Source organism: Heteronotia binoei, chromosome 8 (genome assembly GCF_032191835.1).
Source record: "Heteronotia binoei isolate CCM8104 ecotype False Entrance Well chromosome 8, APGP_CSIRO_Hbin_v1, whole genome shotgun sequence".
NCBI classification, from domain to species: domain Eukaryota; kingdom Metazoa; phylum Chordata; class Lepidosauria; order Squamata; family Gekkonidae; genus Heteronotia; species Heteronotia binoei.
In genome coordinates, this window is record NC_083230.1 from 75,209,233 (window position 1) to 75,228,703 (window position 19,471).

At 38.4% G+C, this 19,471-nt stretch overlaps 1 protein-coding gene across 1 annotated transcript in view; it reads left to right on the forward strand.

Moving 5' to 3' along the window:
* Nucleotides 1-1,234: 1,234 nt before the first annotated feature.
* Nucleotides 1,235-19,471, forward strand: part of UTP20 (UTP20 small subunit processome component) — a 100,216-nt gene continuing 81,979 nt past the window's right edge. The window contains exons 1-5 of the mRNA XM_060245253.1: nucleotides 1,235-1,431; nucleotides 2,189-2,269; nucleotides 11,036-11,102; nucleotides 11,310-11,442; nucleotides 11,933-12,121. Of these exons, the coding sequence (XP_060101236.1) occupies nucleotides 1,387-1,431; nucleotides 2,189-2,269; nucleotides 11,036-11,102; nucleotides 11,310-11,442; nucleotides 11,933-12,121 (515 nt within the window). The 5' untranslated portion in view covers nucleotides 1,235-1,386. The remainder of the gene's footprint in view (nucleotides 1,432-2,188; nucleotides 2,270-11,035; nucleotides 11,103-11,309; nucleotides 11,443-11,932; nucleotides 12,122-19,471) is intronic.

Consider the following 19,471-nt stretch of genomic DNA (forward strand, 5'->3'; position numbering starts at 1 on the left):
TTTTCCTTTGATAAATTAATTCTGTAAGATTATTTCAGTTTGCAGATGAAGGATGTCATTTTTGATTTTATGGGTTATGCTAATTTCCCCCTCTGCATTTCATTCTAAAACTGCATCTATTCTAAAACAATGGATCAAGATCTGTGGCTAATGCTCTGCATATCATTTTCATACACCGATATAATCCAAATGGAGATAATTTAAGGAATTTGGTTTATAGAGGTTATCTTGCATATCAGGGGCAAAGGCTCACAAAAATGTCGCCCCAATGTAATACTAAACACAATGTTTGGGGTGCCCGTCTTACAAAGACATTTTCATTGTATTTTATTATCTTGGCAAAAAAGTCCATCGTAGCCTTTCTTCCAGGGATTTAGGGCAGCAATAATCCCTATTTTTAATATCTCCATGAAGTGATAGCGAAGATATCAAAGTCACGCCGGTCAAGGTTTCCTGGTTCAACAGGGTTTCCCCTACAGTCCACTGACTACACTTCCGGCACCTCAAGCATCCAGAGCTTGGAAGGATTTGTAAAGCACCAGGAAACGTTTTAATTATATTTGATCTTGGAAGGATTTGTAAAGCACCAGGAAATGTTTTAATTACATTTGATCTGAGAGCAGTGTAGTTTTGGTGGTCAGAAAGAAAAGTCGCTATACTTGAATGCCTCCTTCTTCCCATGATAATGCCCACTTGCTTAAAACCATCGTTCTGTTTTCTTTCCTGTTCTTTGAAAACCGCGGAGTAGTCCTATTTCTAAAGCGCAATAAAATATGCAAATAAAAGCTGTAATCTTAAACCTACTCACCCGGAAGTTATGAACTAATCTACTTTTTATAAAGATGCTTAATAATCACGGCAGGGCTTCAAAAGCATGCATTAGTATAGCTCTTCTAATGCTTCTGCTCAAAAACAAATATTTGAATTATTTCAACAAGTGAAATGAAGATTACAAGAATGGAGCGGTAAAGAGTTTGTTAAACGTGGCAAAATACACGAACTAATAAAGCTGACCTAGAGGAGAAAACATATAAGGTGTAAACCACTTATTCCTTTCACACCCTTTATTATACATTCCGTATTGCAAGCAAATTATTTCGGTAGTACTTCATCTGAGCGCAATCGACACCACACTCTCCCTCTCCCGCCTACCAACTTCCCAGCTGCATTCTTCAGAAAGTCCAACCCCCCTGCTTGCTTACGTCTACATTCCACGTGATAATCGCATCCCAGAATCCTTCCGCCAATATGGCTGCCCCCAGTGATAGAGGCGCACGTTTTTGTGTGCTGCTTTGGTAAATTATCTATGTTCGGTAGCTGTCTGCTTAATATACATCTCTGTCTCTTACACACAAAGAGGTTGCTGTTCTCCAGATCCTCAGAAATATGAAGACCAAATCGTCTTCTCATAAGTCCGAGAACACGTACAGGGTAAGATACAGAAAGTTGCATTATGTCCTGATATGCTTGGGAGGTACTTAGATCTTCTGGAAATCAATTTACCACTATGGATCAAAAGATTAGTTTTTATTTTACCGAAGAGGCACCAATTTGATCCATGTCTCTAAAAATTACTTGAGATTGTTATTGAATCATAGAGGAGCAATGCAACTTTTAGCTTTCTTTTGAAATGAGTTGTAGGTGACTCTAGTGCTTGCAAAACAATGTTGTGCCAGGATTCCTCTGTTCCTAGTGTCAAAGGCCAGTCAAAAACTGTATGCCCCCTCCCCCCAAATTAGGTTCATTTCAGAGATCAATATAATCTCAGATGTGCAGCTGGTTAGGAGTCTTGATTTGTTTTACCCTGGTCCTTGGGATACAGAAGAATAAGATGGGATACAGAGAAATAAACTGAAATGAATGGAGAAGCTGTAGTGGGCAGAGCAGTTTAATTTGCTCAGAGAAGTTCCTGCACCCAGAAATGTTTGCTGAACTTAAGAGACTTTTTTGAGTATTATATATTGGGATGGGAAGGAAGGTACATCTTAGACTTAGGACATGTGATGTGGTACACTGTAACCTGGCTGTGAATACTGGATGCAGAAGGGCCTGTCACAGTACAAACAGTAGTACTAAATAACATTTCCAGAATCTCATTAATTTGATTCTCAGTTATTGTGAACAAAAGTTAAAACTATGTAGAATTTGACTACTTACCATTAGATGTGATACTGTGTTTCTCTTGCAGTTTCTCACCTTCTCAGAACGATTAAGCAATGTAAATATTGATATTATCCATCGCATTGACCGAACAGGAAGCTATGCTGAGGTAAGGAATTTCTGTTACTGTGCTCTAAGTAAAGATCATATGTATGTTAAGGTATTTCTAGCCACTGCCTTCCTTAGGGATGCATATGGGGGGGGGGGGGTGTCAGAGGGAATCCCTGATGGAAGAGGTGTTTGTTATGGGATGTGTTGCCCCCCCCCTCCTCATACTAGCAACAATTAGCCAATCTTTGGCTTATGCTTGCTTGTCATTTCAGTGTGCTAGTTGTTCACAATATAAGAAAATTGATAACCTTGATTTCTAAGGCATTTGCCCAAGATACAGGAGTCACCCCATATTTAATTTTTCTTTGGCTGATATCCTTATTCTGCTTTTCATGCTGTGGTATACAAGCACTATCACACAAACAGATGTGTTTGTAGCATTCATATCAGTTGATTATATGTAGTGGTTTCCCTTACATAGCTGGGGAAGTGCGATAGCAAGTTCCCATCAAGCCTCACCTCAAATTCAATTGAACATTTCATGCATAAAACTGCCTTAAGACTTGGGCTGCAGTTACAGTATTTTCTCATAAGTAAGGCAGCCTTGGATTTAAGATGACCTCCCCTCCTCCCAAAAAAGAGAAGGTTATACATAAAAGCAGATCACCTTGAATTTAAAATGATCCTTCCTTAAAAGGTAGCACTATAAACAAAGTTATTTGCTATGTAGAAATTAGGATATAAGAAATCATATAGACTACAGGAAAAAAATTCTACTTTTTGTGCCTCTTTGAGTGGTAACCATTCACATTACTAGATCATGCTATTTCATATTTTAAAAGGCAAGAGACCAGCTTTTAAAAATTTCCTCTCCCCTCAGATTTGAACTACTATGCAAAGACTTAGATAAACTGACCAACTGCTAAACAGAATTATGGCCTTCTAAAGCCATTATTTTAGTAAAACAATTGCTGTAAGGTAGTGGCTAAGAAACTGATAGTGCAAATCTAGAGTCACTTAAATTTAAGCCAATTGATTCCAGTGTGTTTAGAACAGAGTAACTTTGTGAACTGCATTGTGAATTACAAATCAGAAAGCTCCTATTTTGAATCTTATCTCTAGCTTGATGGCCTTTGGCAGCCCATTCTCTTTCATTCTCATTCTTAGAGTTCTCCTGCCGTTAGTGCAGTAATACCAACACTGATCTATTTTTACATGGCTGTAAGGATTATAAATTCAGAATCATCAATATATCTAATCCTTAGTGTGGCTTCTGTGTTTGGATACTTAAATCTGGAGACGGAAACCATGGACAAACAAGACAGATCTTTCTACAAACCTGAAAATTGCCCCAGGTTTGCAGAAAAGTATGATATCTCAAAATAAAAATGAGGGTAATTCCTCCAAATGATGAAAAGAATCCACTTTAAGAAATGGATGCCCTCAGTAACCATTGCTAGGCAGTCATAACAGTATAGCAAACCTTCAAGCCCTAGCTTCTGTAAGGAGAAGGCAGGGGGAGCAGTCAGGACCCTTTCTGTTTTGATCTTTGGGGAAGACTCACTGGGGCCAGGCCTGCCAGCAACCACCAAGCAACTTGCTTCTGCATGACTTGCATTACTCACTTGGGCTTGGCTCCTTGCTACTGTTTAACAGCAGCCACCCCATGAAAGCCACTGTGGTGTAATGGTTAAAGTTTCAAACTAGGATCTGGGAGACCCAGGTTGTAATCCCCACTCTGTTATGGAAGCTCACTCATTTACTTTGGACCAATCACACACTCATGAAGCTGCTTTATGTTGAATCAGAGCATTTGTCCATAATTTGGTATTTTTTTCTCAGACTGGCAGCAGCTCTCCAAGAAGTCAAGCAGAGGGCTTTCACATCACCTATCGCTTGGTCCTTTTAAGTGGAGATGCTGTGTATTGAACCTGGGGCCTTCTCCATGCCAAACAGATATTTTACCACTGAGCCACTGCCCCCCCCCCCCCTCGCAGCCTAATCTACCTCACAGTGTTGTTGTGAGAATAAAATGCAGAAGATAATGCAAGCTGCTTTGGACCCCTGTTGTGGAGAAAGCTGGGATATAAATGAAGTAAATAAATAAATATAGCTAAAGATTGGGGGGCAGATAAAAGGTGGGTGTGTGGGAGAGAAGGAAGCAGGGAGAAAAGGATGTGGGGCCTGCCAGGAAGAACAAAAGAAGAAATATTGTGGTGAGGGGATACAAGGGAAAGTGAGGTATCACCCACAAGTCCTTGTGGGTTCAGCTGGGCCCAGCTCAGCACTGTGCAATTTGGCTGGCAGGCCTGGAGAGAGGCTGCCAGTTCCAGGGGGCAGATAAAGGTAGATAGACTGGTGGATGAAAAGAAAGAAACAAGAAGGAGAAGGGGAGTCATTATGGGGGACTCCCGAGAAGATAAAGAGGAAATAGTGAAGTAGGGAAAAATGAGATGCCTCTTTAAGTTCTCGAAGATCCCCCCCACTTTTATTATTTGTTTGACTGCTAGAGAAGCATTCAAACATGCAGCTGCTCAGTTGCAACCCAAAGCAATACACTCCAGGAAAAGCTTTACTACTTGTTTATTTAAGACCAACTAAGCATACGAAAGCTTACATTCTGAATAAAACTTAGTTGGTCTTAAAGGTGCACTTGTTTACTGCTTTGTTCTGTTACTTCAGACCAACGCGGCTCCCTACTGGGATCTGTCTACTTGTTTATTTGTATAAATAGTTTTTAAATAACTAGATTAATATTTTGAAAAGTAATTTGTACACACCAGTTTCAGTTCAAGAAGTACAAGGAAGAGATCAGTGACCGAGCAGCAGCTTTGTGTCATTATTGAACAACTTCTCTGTTAACATTCCACTGCTGTTAGCTTATGGCCATCAGCAGTGACTGGTTGCAATCCGTATGACAGCTTGAGCCCTTTTTGAATTTTTTGGTGGGGTTATTTTTTGAGAAATGCTTCAGAGGGTTCTTATGTAAGCTTTTTTCTTTGGAGGATTTTGCCTGAGATGCTTTATGTGTATAATGTGAAATAAGACCCATTGTGAAGAAAAATACAATGAGCTCTAGAAAGAGACTCTGGGAGAGTGCCCCCCACCCTTGCTGTTTTCCCACACACTCAAGTGAAGGCATTCACTCCCCCTTCACTTCAAGGACAGCTGATCTCTGCCATCTGGAGAGCAGTTGTAATTCTGAGTGATCTCCAGCCCTCATCTGGAGATTCAAAAATACAAAATATTGTGCAAAAACAAACACTCTTGACTGGTGTATACAAAATTCTATTGTCATGAAATGAACAGCCTACAACAATGGGCATACATTCATACAGTATAAATAGACAACAAACGAAAGTCTCAAAACAATATTCCAAGGAGGACCCCACACAGTGTCTGAGTTTTCCAAATTGAGTACTAAGACTCAATAATAAAGTTCCACAGGAGTCCCTCCGTTGCTTGTTGACTTCTGAAGGAAAAATTCTAGCCTTCACGCAAACCCCGGCTTCAATGCGTGTTGAAACCCTCGCTGTCCCATTTAGCTATGGCTATATTGGTGAGATGGGATAGGGGAATCCTGATTATTATAAATGTATACCTCCCACCTCTAACAAAACAGACATCTATAGAAGAAAACTGGGCGTCACTAGACCAATTTATAATAAATCTTTCCCTGGAACACCCGGAAGCTCAAATCTTACTGGCAGGGGATTTCAATGCCCGTATGGGAATGAATGATGCCTTCTTAGCAAATAAATTTAATTCCCTACTAAATGAGCAGAAACAAGGCCAGAATGGACTTCCCTTCACAAGAGATTTTAAAGATTGTAAGGCAAACTTTGCCGGCCTATGTTTAGCTAAATTAGCAGGAAGAAGAGAGTTCCATATCCTAAATGGGGCATTCTATGGCGATCATCCTGGCGAATATACTTTTATGTCTGGGAATAGAATGAGCACTATTGATTATATGTTGGTATGCAATTCTCTATTACCTCTGATTAAAAATTTCCAAGTACTCCCATACTTGGAGGGTGACCATCTACCTCTATGTCTGCAGATAGCTCTCCCATTAAATCCTAACCAAAATGAGGTATGTTATACAACAAGGATAGGAATTATGGGGAAAAGAGTAAGGTGGGGTGGGGAATTGGATAAAAAAGTGAAAGAAATCTTAACTCCAGAAAATTTGCAGAAGCATGTGTTAGTGTTCACAGCTTTAGAGGAAAACCAAGACCCGTTAATAGTTTACCAAGATATAATCCAGGAGATTTACTCAATTATGACTGTGCCAGCAGGGAATAGATTACATCAGCATTATAGGAAAACAAAACGTTGGTTTGATTCTGAATGTGTCCAAGCAAAAAAAGAACTAAATCGTTTGTATCATCTTGCTATGAGAAGTAGCATAGAAAAAAGGGTAGAGACACAAAGTGCCCTAGTGAGCCATAAAAAAACGTATAAAGGCATTATTCAAAGGAAGAAGAAAGAGTATACTCGGAAACTATGGGAGGAACTTATACAGGCTGTAAAACTAAAAAATTCTGCACTTTTTTGGAAATTAACAAAGATTGGGGGGTTTAAGATAGCCTCTCCCCTGGACATGTTTATTCCGGCGGAAACATGGACTGTTTTCTTCCAGAATTTATATGATGACAATGTCCAACCCTCTTTTCCAGGTAACATAGAGAACTTCCCTCAGTGGCCACCAGTTAGTACGCAAGAAATAAAAGCCCATATAATGCAACTGGAAAATAGAAAGGCTCCAGGTATAGATGGCATACCAGCTGAGATGCTTAAAGAGAATGTAAATTGGTGGGCACAATTTCTGGCATCTTTTTTCACTTATGTTGATCAAACAGGCCGAATCCCAAAGCACTGGGGGACAGCTATAGTTGTCCCTATTTTTAAAAAAGGCAATCGAAATAATCCCGCCAATTATAGGCCCATAAGTCTTTTAAATATAATAAGTAAGATCTATACAAGACATCTTTTAGAAAAGCTAGAAATATGGATGGAACAAGAAGAAATTATTCCCCTGGAACAGGCTGGATTTAGGAAAGAAAGGTCGACAATCGAGCACTGCCTGATATTGCAACAGCTAATTGGGAAGTACTCTGCCAGAGGTACAACTGCTCTATATGCTGCTTTTATTGATTTAAAGGCAGCATTTGATTCCATTTCAAGGCAACGATTGTGGCAAAAACTAGCGGCTGCTAATATTGATAAAAGGCTGCTATTTCTTATTCGTGGACTCCATGAAGAATCATTTCTTAGAGTGAGATGTAATATGCAGGGATTACTTACAGAACCAATAAAAACTCAGAAGGGTGTAAGACAGGGTTGCCTTTTGGCCCCCATCCTATTTAACTACTATATCAGTGATATGGTGGAACATATGACTGATACTAAATTTCACCCCCCAAAGCTGGCTCTTCGCCATCTTTCAGTACTGCTATATGCAGACGATGTGGTACTGTTATCTAGAACACCTATTGGGTTGCGGAGAGCATTAGACAGCTTTGTTAAGTACTGCGAAAATGAACGGTTGGTAATAAACTTTGAAAAAACAAAAGTGATGGCATTTGGCAAAAAAGCCAAGAAGAGGTATTGGACTATGAAAGGGAAGAAAATAGAACAAGTAACAAAATTTACTTATTTGGGAATGGTAATTCAGAATACAGGTGCCTATACTGAACATTGTAATATGAGGGTGGAGAAAGCTGAGAAAACAATGTACGCTATCCTGAGATTTTTTCGCTCTAAGGGGGCCTTCTATGTTCCGGCAGCACTGAAACTGTTCCAATACAAAGTGTTAACACAATTGCTCTATGGTATTAACCTGGGCATTTCGGCTAAAAAACTGAAGGCTCTCGAGAAAGTGCAATCTAAATTTCTTCGTAACGTTTTGCAGCTTCCGCCAGGTGTGTCAAATGCCCTTTTGCGTTTAGAAACTGGGCAAATGAGAATTGAGGCCAGAATTATGTTATCTTCGGCATGTCAATGGCTAAGGATCCATAAAAACAAAAAAGGCCTCTTCCCTTTAATAACTCAAGACCCCTATAGGCCAAGGTGGCTGCAATTGGTCAGAAGCAACTTAGAAAGTATAGGATTCTCACTTGAAAACCTCTTGGCGCAGAGCTATGCCAAAGCAAAAAGTATTATCAAACAAAGAATCTGCGATATAGAGAGACAAAGGGATCTAGAACAGGCCCCCTCTTTTTTAGCAGCTACTGAGACCAAATATGTTATGAGGACGGCCAAGTACTTTTTTTATTTGGAGGTACCAGCCCACAGAAGAGCCTTTACGTTGGCTCGATGCGCAGCCATGCCCTCAAAGGTGCTAGAAGGGAAATATAGAAAAGTCCCGTATGAAGACCGACGCTGTCCTTGTGCTATGGGAGAGGTGGAGTCGATGACTCATATGTTTTTTCGATGCCCTTTCCACCAGGTACAGAGGGATAGGTTTGTTTCCCCGTTTGTAGTTAAACCAATGGCAGACGCGGACGAGGCATGTTTGGAGAAACTTTTGGTGGATGCAAGTCCAACTATCTCTAGACAGATAGCCAAATTTTGCCATTATCTTGTGAAGTTCCATACTAAGAAACAAGAAACTGCATGTCTTGTATGATCTCTTGGAATTTTAGTTTATAAATGTTTTTATATACTCTGATTTAAAGGATTTATATAAATTGGAACTGACTTGAATTTTAAAATTGGTTCAATTATATTTTAGTTATCTTGGATTGTATAGGTGGGGAAATGTTCATGTATTTTATTGTATTTTATGTTTTTTTGGGAGGGTATTTTATACTATCTTAGGTATTTTAGGAGGGTTTTATATGATGTGTTATAGTTTTTATATTGGTCTATGACTGTAATAAAGTTCATTCATTCATTCATTCATTCATTCATTCATTCAACCCCGGCTTTGATTGCGTTCCGCTGCTCCTCCAGCTTCCTCGTAAGTCAACTGTAAACAACAAAGCTGACCGATAAAAACCATCCTAAACCAAAGCAATCTTAACAAAAACATACAGAAACAGTTGATAAAACAACCTGAAACCTCCAGCCAAGTTCTCTCTCAAACGCCCATTTTGGTATCTTAATTTGCGGCTTGGGCTAACAGAGCCACGAATTACTGAGACTGATCATAACTTAGAAGCCTTAAAATTCTTTGTGATTCAGAAAATTGGTGAAATTTGTGAAAGTAGAGGTGGTGATTTACAAAGGACCATGTTACAAAAAGAGACACGGTGGATACATTGTTTAAACACTATTGAACCTTCTGGCCTTAATCAATACAATGATTTTTCTTGTTATATATAATGTATTTTGTTTCTTGGGTATGTTGTTAGATTGTGGTGAGGTCTCCTTTAAATGGTTGAGTAACAACAGCTGTGACCATCCTTTTTAAAAAAATCCGTGGGCTCTGTTAGCCCAAGCCGCAAATTAAGATACCAAAATGGGCGTTTGAGAGAGAACTTGGCTGGAGGTTTCAGGTTGTTTTATCAACTGTTTCTGTATGTTTTTGTTAAGATTGCTTTGGTTTAGGGTGGTTTTTATCGGTCAGCTTTGTTGTTTACAGTTGACTTACGAGGAAGCTGGAGGAGCAGCGGAACGCAATCAAAGCCGGGGTTTGCGTGAAGGCTAGAATTTTTCCTTCAGAAGTCAACAAGCAACGGAGGGACTCCTGTGGAACTTTATTATTGAGTCTTAGTACTCAGTTTGGAAAACTCAGACACTGTGTGGGGTCCTCCTTGGAATATTGTTTTGAGACTTTCGTTTGTTGTCTATTTATACTGTATGAATGCATGCCCACTGTTGTAGGCTGTTCATTTCATGACAATAGAATTTTGTATACACCAGTCAAGAGTGTTTGTTTTTGCACAATATTTTTGTATTTTACATATAGTGCTGCCACTGTTCTTTCTCATCTGGAGATTGGCAACAATGGTTCCCCAGGAGGAAATGGCTGGTTTGGAGGTTGGAGTGCATGGCATTGTACCTATATGAGGTCCAACCCCTGCCCAAACCTCACCCTCTCCAGGCTCCATCCCTTAAATCTCCAGGAATCTCCTACCTGGAGTATCTCCTTCCCTTTATCTGCCTTTCTAACTTCAGCTTTCCATTGCCTTCCTGCAACCTCTATATAGGAAAACGACACTCTTTCTCCATAGTGGTGAGGACCAATTTTGTTCTCATCTCCCCCTTGTGATCTTCACAACAATCCTGTGAGGTAGGTTAGGCTGAAAGTCTGTGACTGGTCCAAAATCACCCAGTCAGCTTCCACAGCAAGAACCTGGGTCTGGCAGCAAGAACCAGGGTCCACTCTGGTAATTTCCCACCAACCTGGAACTGGCAGCCCTAGTCAGAACTGGCCCCAATGAGTTCTCCCTCAGAGGCCTTTAGTGATACCTTTCAGACCAATATCTCTCTGATAATGTTGTTGGTCTTAAGCACAGGACTTCAGTCTCTCACGCTCTGTTTTGCTGTCCCTCCCTCCCTCTCTCCCTCCTTCTCTGGGAAGCAGTGCAACAGGCAGCTCAACCAATGGGAGGGTAAGGAGAGCCAGCAACTGCTGGAACCAACGTTGGTTGCCTTTTACTGACATAATCAGCTTGGCTGGCTAGCAGCAGCCACTCAGGCAGGAGAGAGGAGTGGATGCAACCAATGGCATGCAAGTACTCTTGATGGATGGTTTGACGGGCCAGAAGTTGATGCAGCACAACCCCAACCAGTGAGGGAGCTTGGTTTTGCTAAGATAAAACAGCTTTTCTATATATAGGATACATTGAATAATGTTCTTTCTATATCTTGATAGGAGGTTGAAACTTATTTTCATGAAGGACTTGAGAAATGGAGAGAGTTGAACCTCACTCGGCATTTTGGTATGTATATTTTCCTCCAAAGTGTTTGACGTGGATGTTTCTTCCTGTGAATTGTATAAATGTGGTACTTTTTTGAGTGCTTAAGTTTGAATGGGAAATGCATGTTGAGGCCAAGGGTTTGTTCTTCTTTCAGTCCAAATTAGCTGATGTCTCTCATATTGAAGCTAGCTGGAAAAAAGCATTGATATTTTCTGTTGTTTTCCACAGTGACATTCTATAGGGAAGTAGTCAACAAATGCCAGTCTTTCAACCAGCTAGTTTATTTTCAGAAGGATATTGTGCAGAGCCTGAAAACTCACATTCAGGTGAAAAACAGTCTTGCTCTTCAGCCCCTTTTGGAGTAAGTGTAAATGTTTAAAATACATTTTCCGGGTTGTTTGTAGGGACAGGAAAAGACCAATAATATATGTTCCAGTCATGCCTTGAGGAAAAGGAATATTGTATTTGTAATATTTGAAGTAATAATATTTGTGATATTATTTTTTAATATTCTAGAGTGCTTCTTATTGATCTTTTAAATCTGTATTTTTAGTCACACATGTTGCTTTAAAATATTTTTATTCTAAGATTTTATAGTAATCAAAGTTGCCCTGATTTGTAAGCCTTTATCATATGTTTCCAAATGGAAATTCATGCCTCGTACATTGTTGTAGGTGCCTCACAAAACTTGATTACATGGTATTGTCTGTGATTAACCCTAGAGATTGAGATAGTATTACAGTCTCTACACATTGTGAGACTTTAAGATGTATTTCTAGAGATGTTTGTAAGCACTGTTGAGTATGCATACTTAATTATGATGTGCTGTCACTGACATTTTCCTCCTATAGTTTGGTGGTTCAATTGGCACGTGACCTACAAACAGATTTCTATCCTCACTTTCAAGACTTTTTTTTGTGCATTACAAAATTATTGGATACTCAGGACACTGAACTGCTGGAATGGGCCTTCACCTCTCTTTCCTATCTTTACAAATACTTATGGAGGCTAATGGTCAAGGACATGTCCAACATTTATGGGTAAGCTTTGTCTATCTATCCAAAATAATATGTGTATGATGCTAAAGCAAAAGGCTTGTTAACCACCTGCTGTTTGCACACTTCTACTGGGGGTTGGAGTAGAAAGCATTTTTGGTCCCTTTATTATTTATTTTATTCATTAAAATGTACTATTTATTTAGAAAGTATTTATTTAGAATATTTTTGACATTTATTTAGAAAATGTCAACTTTGATTTTTTCAAATTAACGTGATAACTCATTTTCTTGATTTTTATGGATGTGTTAGCAATTTCGTAATTATAAATAGGCCAACAGAAAGGAATAAATTGCCTTCTTTTTTCTAGGAGGCTTTCTAAAGTAGGTAGGGAAGTCATCAGGCAGGGCTGCTTCTCTTTATGTCTTGTCTGGAAGTTAACTACCTGATAATTCATGTTGTCCCTTCCAGTTCATGTGTTACATGAATGAATATGGAATGGAGTTTCCAAGCTGAAAGAGGCTACAAGGTGACCAAGTCAGATGCTCTTTACTGGGGCAGGGTCACCAGCACCACAGGCAGACAACATAGTCTGTGTATAGACTGCTGAAGGATATTGGGAGTTTCAGATGGAGCCACCCCTCCCCTCCAGCCAGTGTATGCCATGGCTCCTTGCTCTATTTGTAATTGCACCTCTGCTCCAGCGTCCACTGAGGCGTCCTGGTTTGCCAGCACGAGCTGTTTTGCCCCGGGGCTCCATCTGTCTGATTCGCTGCTTTCCAGCCTCATCCCTCCCTTGCCTCAGACCAAGGATCACACTTTGCACATGCCCAGAGACACCCCACACTTCTCTCTCTCTGGCTTTGAGGTGGAGCTGCGGCAAGGGAAGGTCCTGTGTCCTGCCTCCCCTCACACTCCCCCATGCTTGGTCCTGGCAGACATGAGTGCACCATCCTGCTAGCCCAAGGGGGGGGGGAGCTGGAGAGACGCTGCCAAGCCCTGCTTGCCAGGAACAAGGACGGGGAGCCCCCCCAGCTGCATGGCTCCCCACCAACTGCTCATGGGACTTCCGGCTCTCTGGCTGCAAACAAGTGGGGAGGATGGTCTGGCAGACTGGAAGGCTTCTTTCCCCTGCCCGCCCACCTCTGTCGATTTCACATGACTTTCCTGCTTCTGACACCTCAGCTAAGCTTTCAGGCCCAGAAACTTCCCTTCCCGCTCTCCCCCAAAGAAAATCCTGGACAGGTGACGGCGCTGCTCCATGGAGCTATCTGGCCTCTGCCTCCTCTCCTGAGTTCTGGTTCAGAAAGTGAAAGGCATGAGAGCCAGTTTGGTGTAGTGGTTAAGTGCACAGACTCTTATCTGGGAGAACTGGGTTTGATTCCCCACTCCTCCACTTGCACCTGCTGGAATGGTCTTAGGTCAGCCATAGCTTTCGTAGGAGTTGTCCTTGAAAGGGCAGCTGCTGTAAGAGCTCTTTTAGCCCCACCTACCTCACAGGGTGTCTGTTGTGAGGGGGGAGGGTAAAAGGAGATTGTGACTGCTCTGAGACTCTGAGATTCAGAGTATAGGGCGGGATATAAATCCATAAATATAAATTATCTTCTTGTGTTTAAACAAATTTTATTAATCCGCAACATATTGTTACTATATTCTAACAGAAAAATAAAGACATTACGTTATAAAAACAATACATCGCACTTTCACACCTCCTCCTCTCCCCCCTTTTCTTGACCCCCGCCGGTGTTACTTAAAATTGTTAAAAAAAAATACAAGGTAATTTTATCAAATCAAAAATCTTCATTTTTAAAATAAAGTCTGTAAATCCATCTTTATTTTTTCTCCTTAAACCTTTAATTCTGAAAAGTTCTTTAAAAAATATTTAGTCCATTATTCCAATACAGTTCAACTATTATCAAAAATCACTAAATATCCCTTTACCTTCCAATGTTTTTCAACATAGTTTTGAAATTTCTCCCATTCCTTTCTGAATTTCTCCATATCATAGTCTTTTAAAATTCTTGTAAGTTTATCCATTTCACTCCACGAAATAGTTTTTAAAATCCAATCGCATTTTTCTGGTATTTTATCTTGCTTCCATAACTGTGCATATAATGTCCTTGCTGCTGAAAACAGATACCACACCAACGTTCTATCTTGTTTCGGAAAACTTTCCATTTGTAATCCCAACAAAAAAGAGTCTGGAGACCTCTTATTGTCATAGCCTAAAATTTTTGACACTTCTTGCTGGATCATTTGCCAAAATTGCTTTGCCTTTTCACAAGTCCACCACATATGGTAGAAAGATCCTTCATGTTTTTTACATTTCCAACACCTATCTGACACCTGATTGATCATTTTTGCCAGTTTTTTAGGTGTCATATACCATCTATATAGCATTTTGAAACAATTTTCTTTAATATTATAACATGTTGATATTTTCATAGAGTTCTTCCACAAGTACTCCCATAATTCCATTTGTATTTCTTTGTTAAAATTAATTGCCCATTTAATCATTTGAGATTTAACTACTTCATCTTCTATAGACCACTTCAATATTTATAAATTCTTGAAATCAATTTTTCATTTTCTCCCAACAGCATTTTTTCCAATTCTGTTTGCTCTTGTCTAATACCTTCACTTTTAATATCCTGTTCCACCAAACTCTTAATTTGTTGCAGTTGAAACCAATTATATTTATACTGTAATTCTTCAATTGATTTGAGTTCCACCTTTCCTCCCTGTATCTTTAATAGTTGATTGTACGTTAACCACATCCCTGCATCAGTTTCTGAAGATAATTTTATTACTTCTGTTGGCACAATCCATAACGGCTTTCTCTCATCACCATACTTTTTATATTTTACCCAAGTACTTAGCAAGTTCCTTCTTATATAACGATGTGAGAAAAAGCCATCCATCTTGTTTTTCCCGTAAAACATATATGCATGCCAACCGAAAATATTTCCATGACCTTCCAAAACCAGCAGTTTCTTATTTAATAACGTCATCCAATCTTTAATCCATACCAAAGATTCTGCATCATGATACAATTTTAAATCTGGCAATTGGAAACTTCCTCTTTCTTTTGCATCGGTTAAAATTTTCATTTTAATTCTTGGTTTCTTGCCCGCCCATACAAATTCTGAGATTTTTCTTTGCCATTTATTGAATTGTTTATTGTCCTTCACAATTGGAATTGTTTGAAATAGAAACATAATTCTTGGTAGAACATTCATTTTAATTGCAGCAATTCTGCCCAGCATAGACAAGTTCAATTTATGAAACCTTCATCAATTTTCCGCCAAAGCTTTTCATAATTATTTTTATACAAATCTATGTTTTTCATAGTAATTTCCACACCTAAATATCTTACTTTTGAAGCAACTTCACACTCTGTTACCCTTTGCAATTCTTCCTGTTGACTCTTTGTCATATTTTTACACAAAATTTTTGATTTTTCTTTATTTATATAAAGGCCTGCCAATTCTCCATACTCTTGAATTTGGTGTCACAAATAAGGGATTTTCATTGATAAACATTACATCATCAGCAAATGTTCTGTATTTGTAAAAAAAGCCTTTCAGTTTCAGCCCCTCTATTTCTTTATCTTCTTGTATTTGCATAAGCAAAATCTCTAGCGTCATTATGAATATCAATGGAGATAGAGGGCAACCTTGCCTTGTACCTTTGCTGATTATCATTTTCTCCGTCAAATCCGCATTTATACAGAGTCTTGCTTGTTGCTCAGTATATATCGCCTTAACCATTCGTATAAAGGCTTCTCCAAGTCCTAATTTCTCCATCACTGCAAACATAAAGTCCCAATTCACATTGTCAAAGGCCTTCTCTGCATCTGCAAAGAATAATGCCACCTCTTTTTCAAGATGCTTCTCATAATATTCAACAATATCTATGACAGTTCTAATATTATCTCTGATTTGTCTCCTGGGAAGAAATCCTGCTTGTTCCTCTTTAATAAAATTATTCAAATGCTGCTTGAGTTGTTCTGCTAGTATCCTAGCATATATTTTGTAATTGTTAAGTAATGAAATTGGTCTATAGTTTTTTACATTTGTGGTTTCTCTATCTTCTTTTGGTATCAACGAAATTATTGCTTCCTTCCATGTATTTGGTATTTTCCCATCAATCATAACATTCATCAATTTTTGAAGTTTTGGTACTAACACTTCTGCTAACAATTTTGCTGTAAAACCACCTGGGTCTGGTGCCTTTCCCATTTTTATTGAGTTTATTGCTGCTTCAACTTCAGTTTTTTCAATTGGTTCATTTAAGATCTTTTCCATATTTTCTGTTAAGGGACTTACTTGAATTTTTTGTAAATACACATCTATTTTTCTTTTCTCCACCTTTTGACCTTGAAATAACTTAGTATAGTATTTATAAAATTCCCTTTTAATTCCTGCTTGGTCAGCAATTTCTTTACCTTCCAATACAATTTTAGTAACAAATTTATTTTCCTTTTTTTTTTTTCATTTGCCAAGCCAGGTATTTTCCAGGTTTATTTGCTCCTTCAAAGGATTTCTGTTGTAGTCTCTTAAGGTTCCATTCTACCTCTTTATTTAACAAATATCTCAATTGTTTATGCAATATAGTAATTTCCCTTATTATTTTCTTTTTCCCCGGTCTTTTTTTGAGTTCCTTTTCTTTTTTTTCCAATCTCTTTTTGAATGTCCAGCATTTGTTTTTCTTTGTCTCTTTTATCTTTATTGTTCATTGTAATTAAAATACCTCTAATTACAGCTTTATACGCATCCCACACAGTTTGGAACTGAATGTCCTCATTTTCATTTGTTTGAAAAAACGCTTTAGTTTCTTTTTCTAGAGACACCACTATCTCTGTTTTCTGTAGCAAATCTTCATTTATTCTACATCTCCTAGTCTTTTTCACATTTTTGCCAACCACCTCAATGGATTGTGATCAGCCTTAACTTTAGGAAGAATCTCCATTTTTCTTGTCATAAGTCCAAGATCTTTTGTAGTCCATAGCATATCAATTATTGAGAAAGAGTTATGCCTTGCTGGAAAAAAAGTATAGTCACGTACCTTAGGATTAAATTTCCTCCATATATCTTCCAAACTTTCTTGTTTCACTAAATCAAAAAATGACTTTGGTAATTTCCCCTCCTTATTTCTTTTTCCTGATCTATCCAAATCATTTATAATTGTTTCATTGAAGTCTCCCATTATCATTATTTGTTCACTTGGTCTAATTGTTGCAAAATGTCTTTTTTAAAAGTCTTTTGCCCCATTTGGGGCATACATTCTCAACAACAGCGTCTTTTTATCATTTAACATCACTTCCACAGCTAGATATCTGCCGTCATTGTCCTTAAAAATCAATTTTGGATCTAGTTCTTGTTTAACATAAAAAATCACGCTCCTTAGTCAAGGAGAAAAATTCTTTACCCAATTGTTTATTCCATAAAAATTTGTAATCCAATTGTTTGATATGTACTTCTTGTAGACAAATTATATTACATTTTTGTTTCTTGATTTATTGAAATGTAGCCTTTCTTTTTCCCCGGTGAATTTAGTCCATTTACATTCCAAGATATTAATTTGTAATCCATAACGGTTCTTCTCTTTATTCTATATCCCCAAATCCCCTATTTTCTTCAAAAAACTTCCTCAGTTCCAGTACATTTGTAATTGTAATCCTTTTTCCTCCATGTTCAAAGCTTAGACCTTCTGGTAGTATCCATCTGTATCTCACTTCCATGTCCCGCAACTTGTCAGTTAACTTTTTTATAGTCTTCTGTCACTTATGACTTTTCTTGGCAACTCTTTCATGATTCTTACTCTACTTCCCTCAATTTCCAATATATTTTGAAACTGCTTTTTTAAGATCTTTCCCACCATGTCTCTTGTAATGAATTTAATTACCACATCTCTTGGTAATTTGTTTTTCTTGGCATACAGGGAATTAACCCTATATATATAATCATACAGGTAACTAGATTCATCGGCATCCATCTCCAAAAACTCAGCAATGATTCTTAAATCAGATCCTTCATCTTCAGGTACTCCTCTCAAACGAATCTGGTTTTCCATTAACTTGCAATCTTGCAGAGCTGCTTTCTCCTGCAATTTATTAATCATGGAATCTTGAACTTTCACCTTATTTTCAACCACATGTACTTTATTTAATAATGTTGTTTGTGAGTCCTTTCTGAGATCTTCAATTTCTTTTTTTATTTCTGACTTCACCACCTCTAGTTCTTTGACTACTTGCTTTTTATTCTCTGTTATTAACTCCTTCATCACTTTGATCAGTCTTGCCTCCATGGCATCTAGTATTTTAGGCATTTTCCCATCCTCAAGTGAAGCAGTCCTTGCACGTGTCTGTTTTGGCAGCCTCTGCTCTGACATTCCTCTCCCCTCACTGCCAAAATAAGCTTTCCAATTTATCTCTCCAAATTTAAAAAAACCCACTGAATCTTATAGTTTGGGAGATGCCCTTACAATGCTCCCAAAATTGCCGTTCTCAGAGCTTCCTAGCTCAAGATATTAATTTTTAAAGTCTTTAAAATAAATAAAATGGCACCTGCGATTTTTCTAACCTTTTTAAAATTCTCTTTTTGTCCAAAAGGCCACCAAAATTAACACTACATATATTCCAATATATTTCACTTCAAAATGATGATATCTGCCAGCTTTAATAACTTTTAAAGTCCCGTTTTTTTTCTTTCAATTTTCAAAATTATTTTTACCTTCCTTTAATGGCCACCGCACTTTTTCTATGATTTCCCAGTCCTAGAGAAGGCCAGGAGGTCTTTACATTCCCTTCTTCCAAGCTTTTCTTGCCACGAAGTCCCGTTCTCAATGGTTGAAAGATCTCGCGTTACAATTTCTGCGTCACTTCCTGTGAAGTCTTCCAGCTCAGCAACTCAGTGACGATGAGGGTTTTTTACAGAAACTTCAAGTGTTCCAAACATAAGTTGTTTTTCAGCTTTTAACTTTGCTTCTAAATCTCCAAAAAGTCTCAAAATTACCCCCTTTTCTTGTTTATAACTTTGGAATATAAGTCCAAATTTCAATCTTTATCTCATATAAAATTGATTTTAGTCCCGGAGTGAAAGATAAAGATCTCCTTACCTTGCAGCCAAATTTAACCTCAACACCGTTCTCTCCAAAGATGATTATTTAGAAATTGAAATAGTCCAAAGAAGGTTTGAATCTTGATGAGTTTAAGTCAATTTAATGACCACAGAGACCCTTTGTAGACGCTGGAATGCGATTCTTCAATGGGGACTCTTCAAAGCCTAAAAGGAACCCCACTGGGACTCCTCGTTAGCCAAAGTGAATCCCCTCAGAATTCTCCCATGCATGTCTTAGCCTTTTCCCTCACTGAGAAAAGTAGTAGCAGGTGTT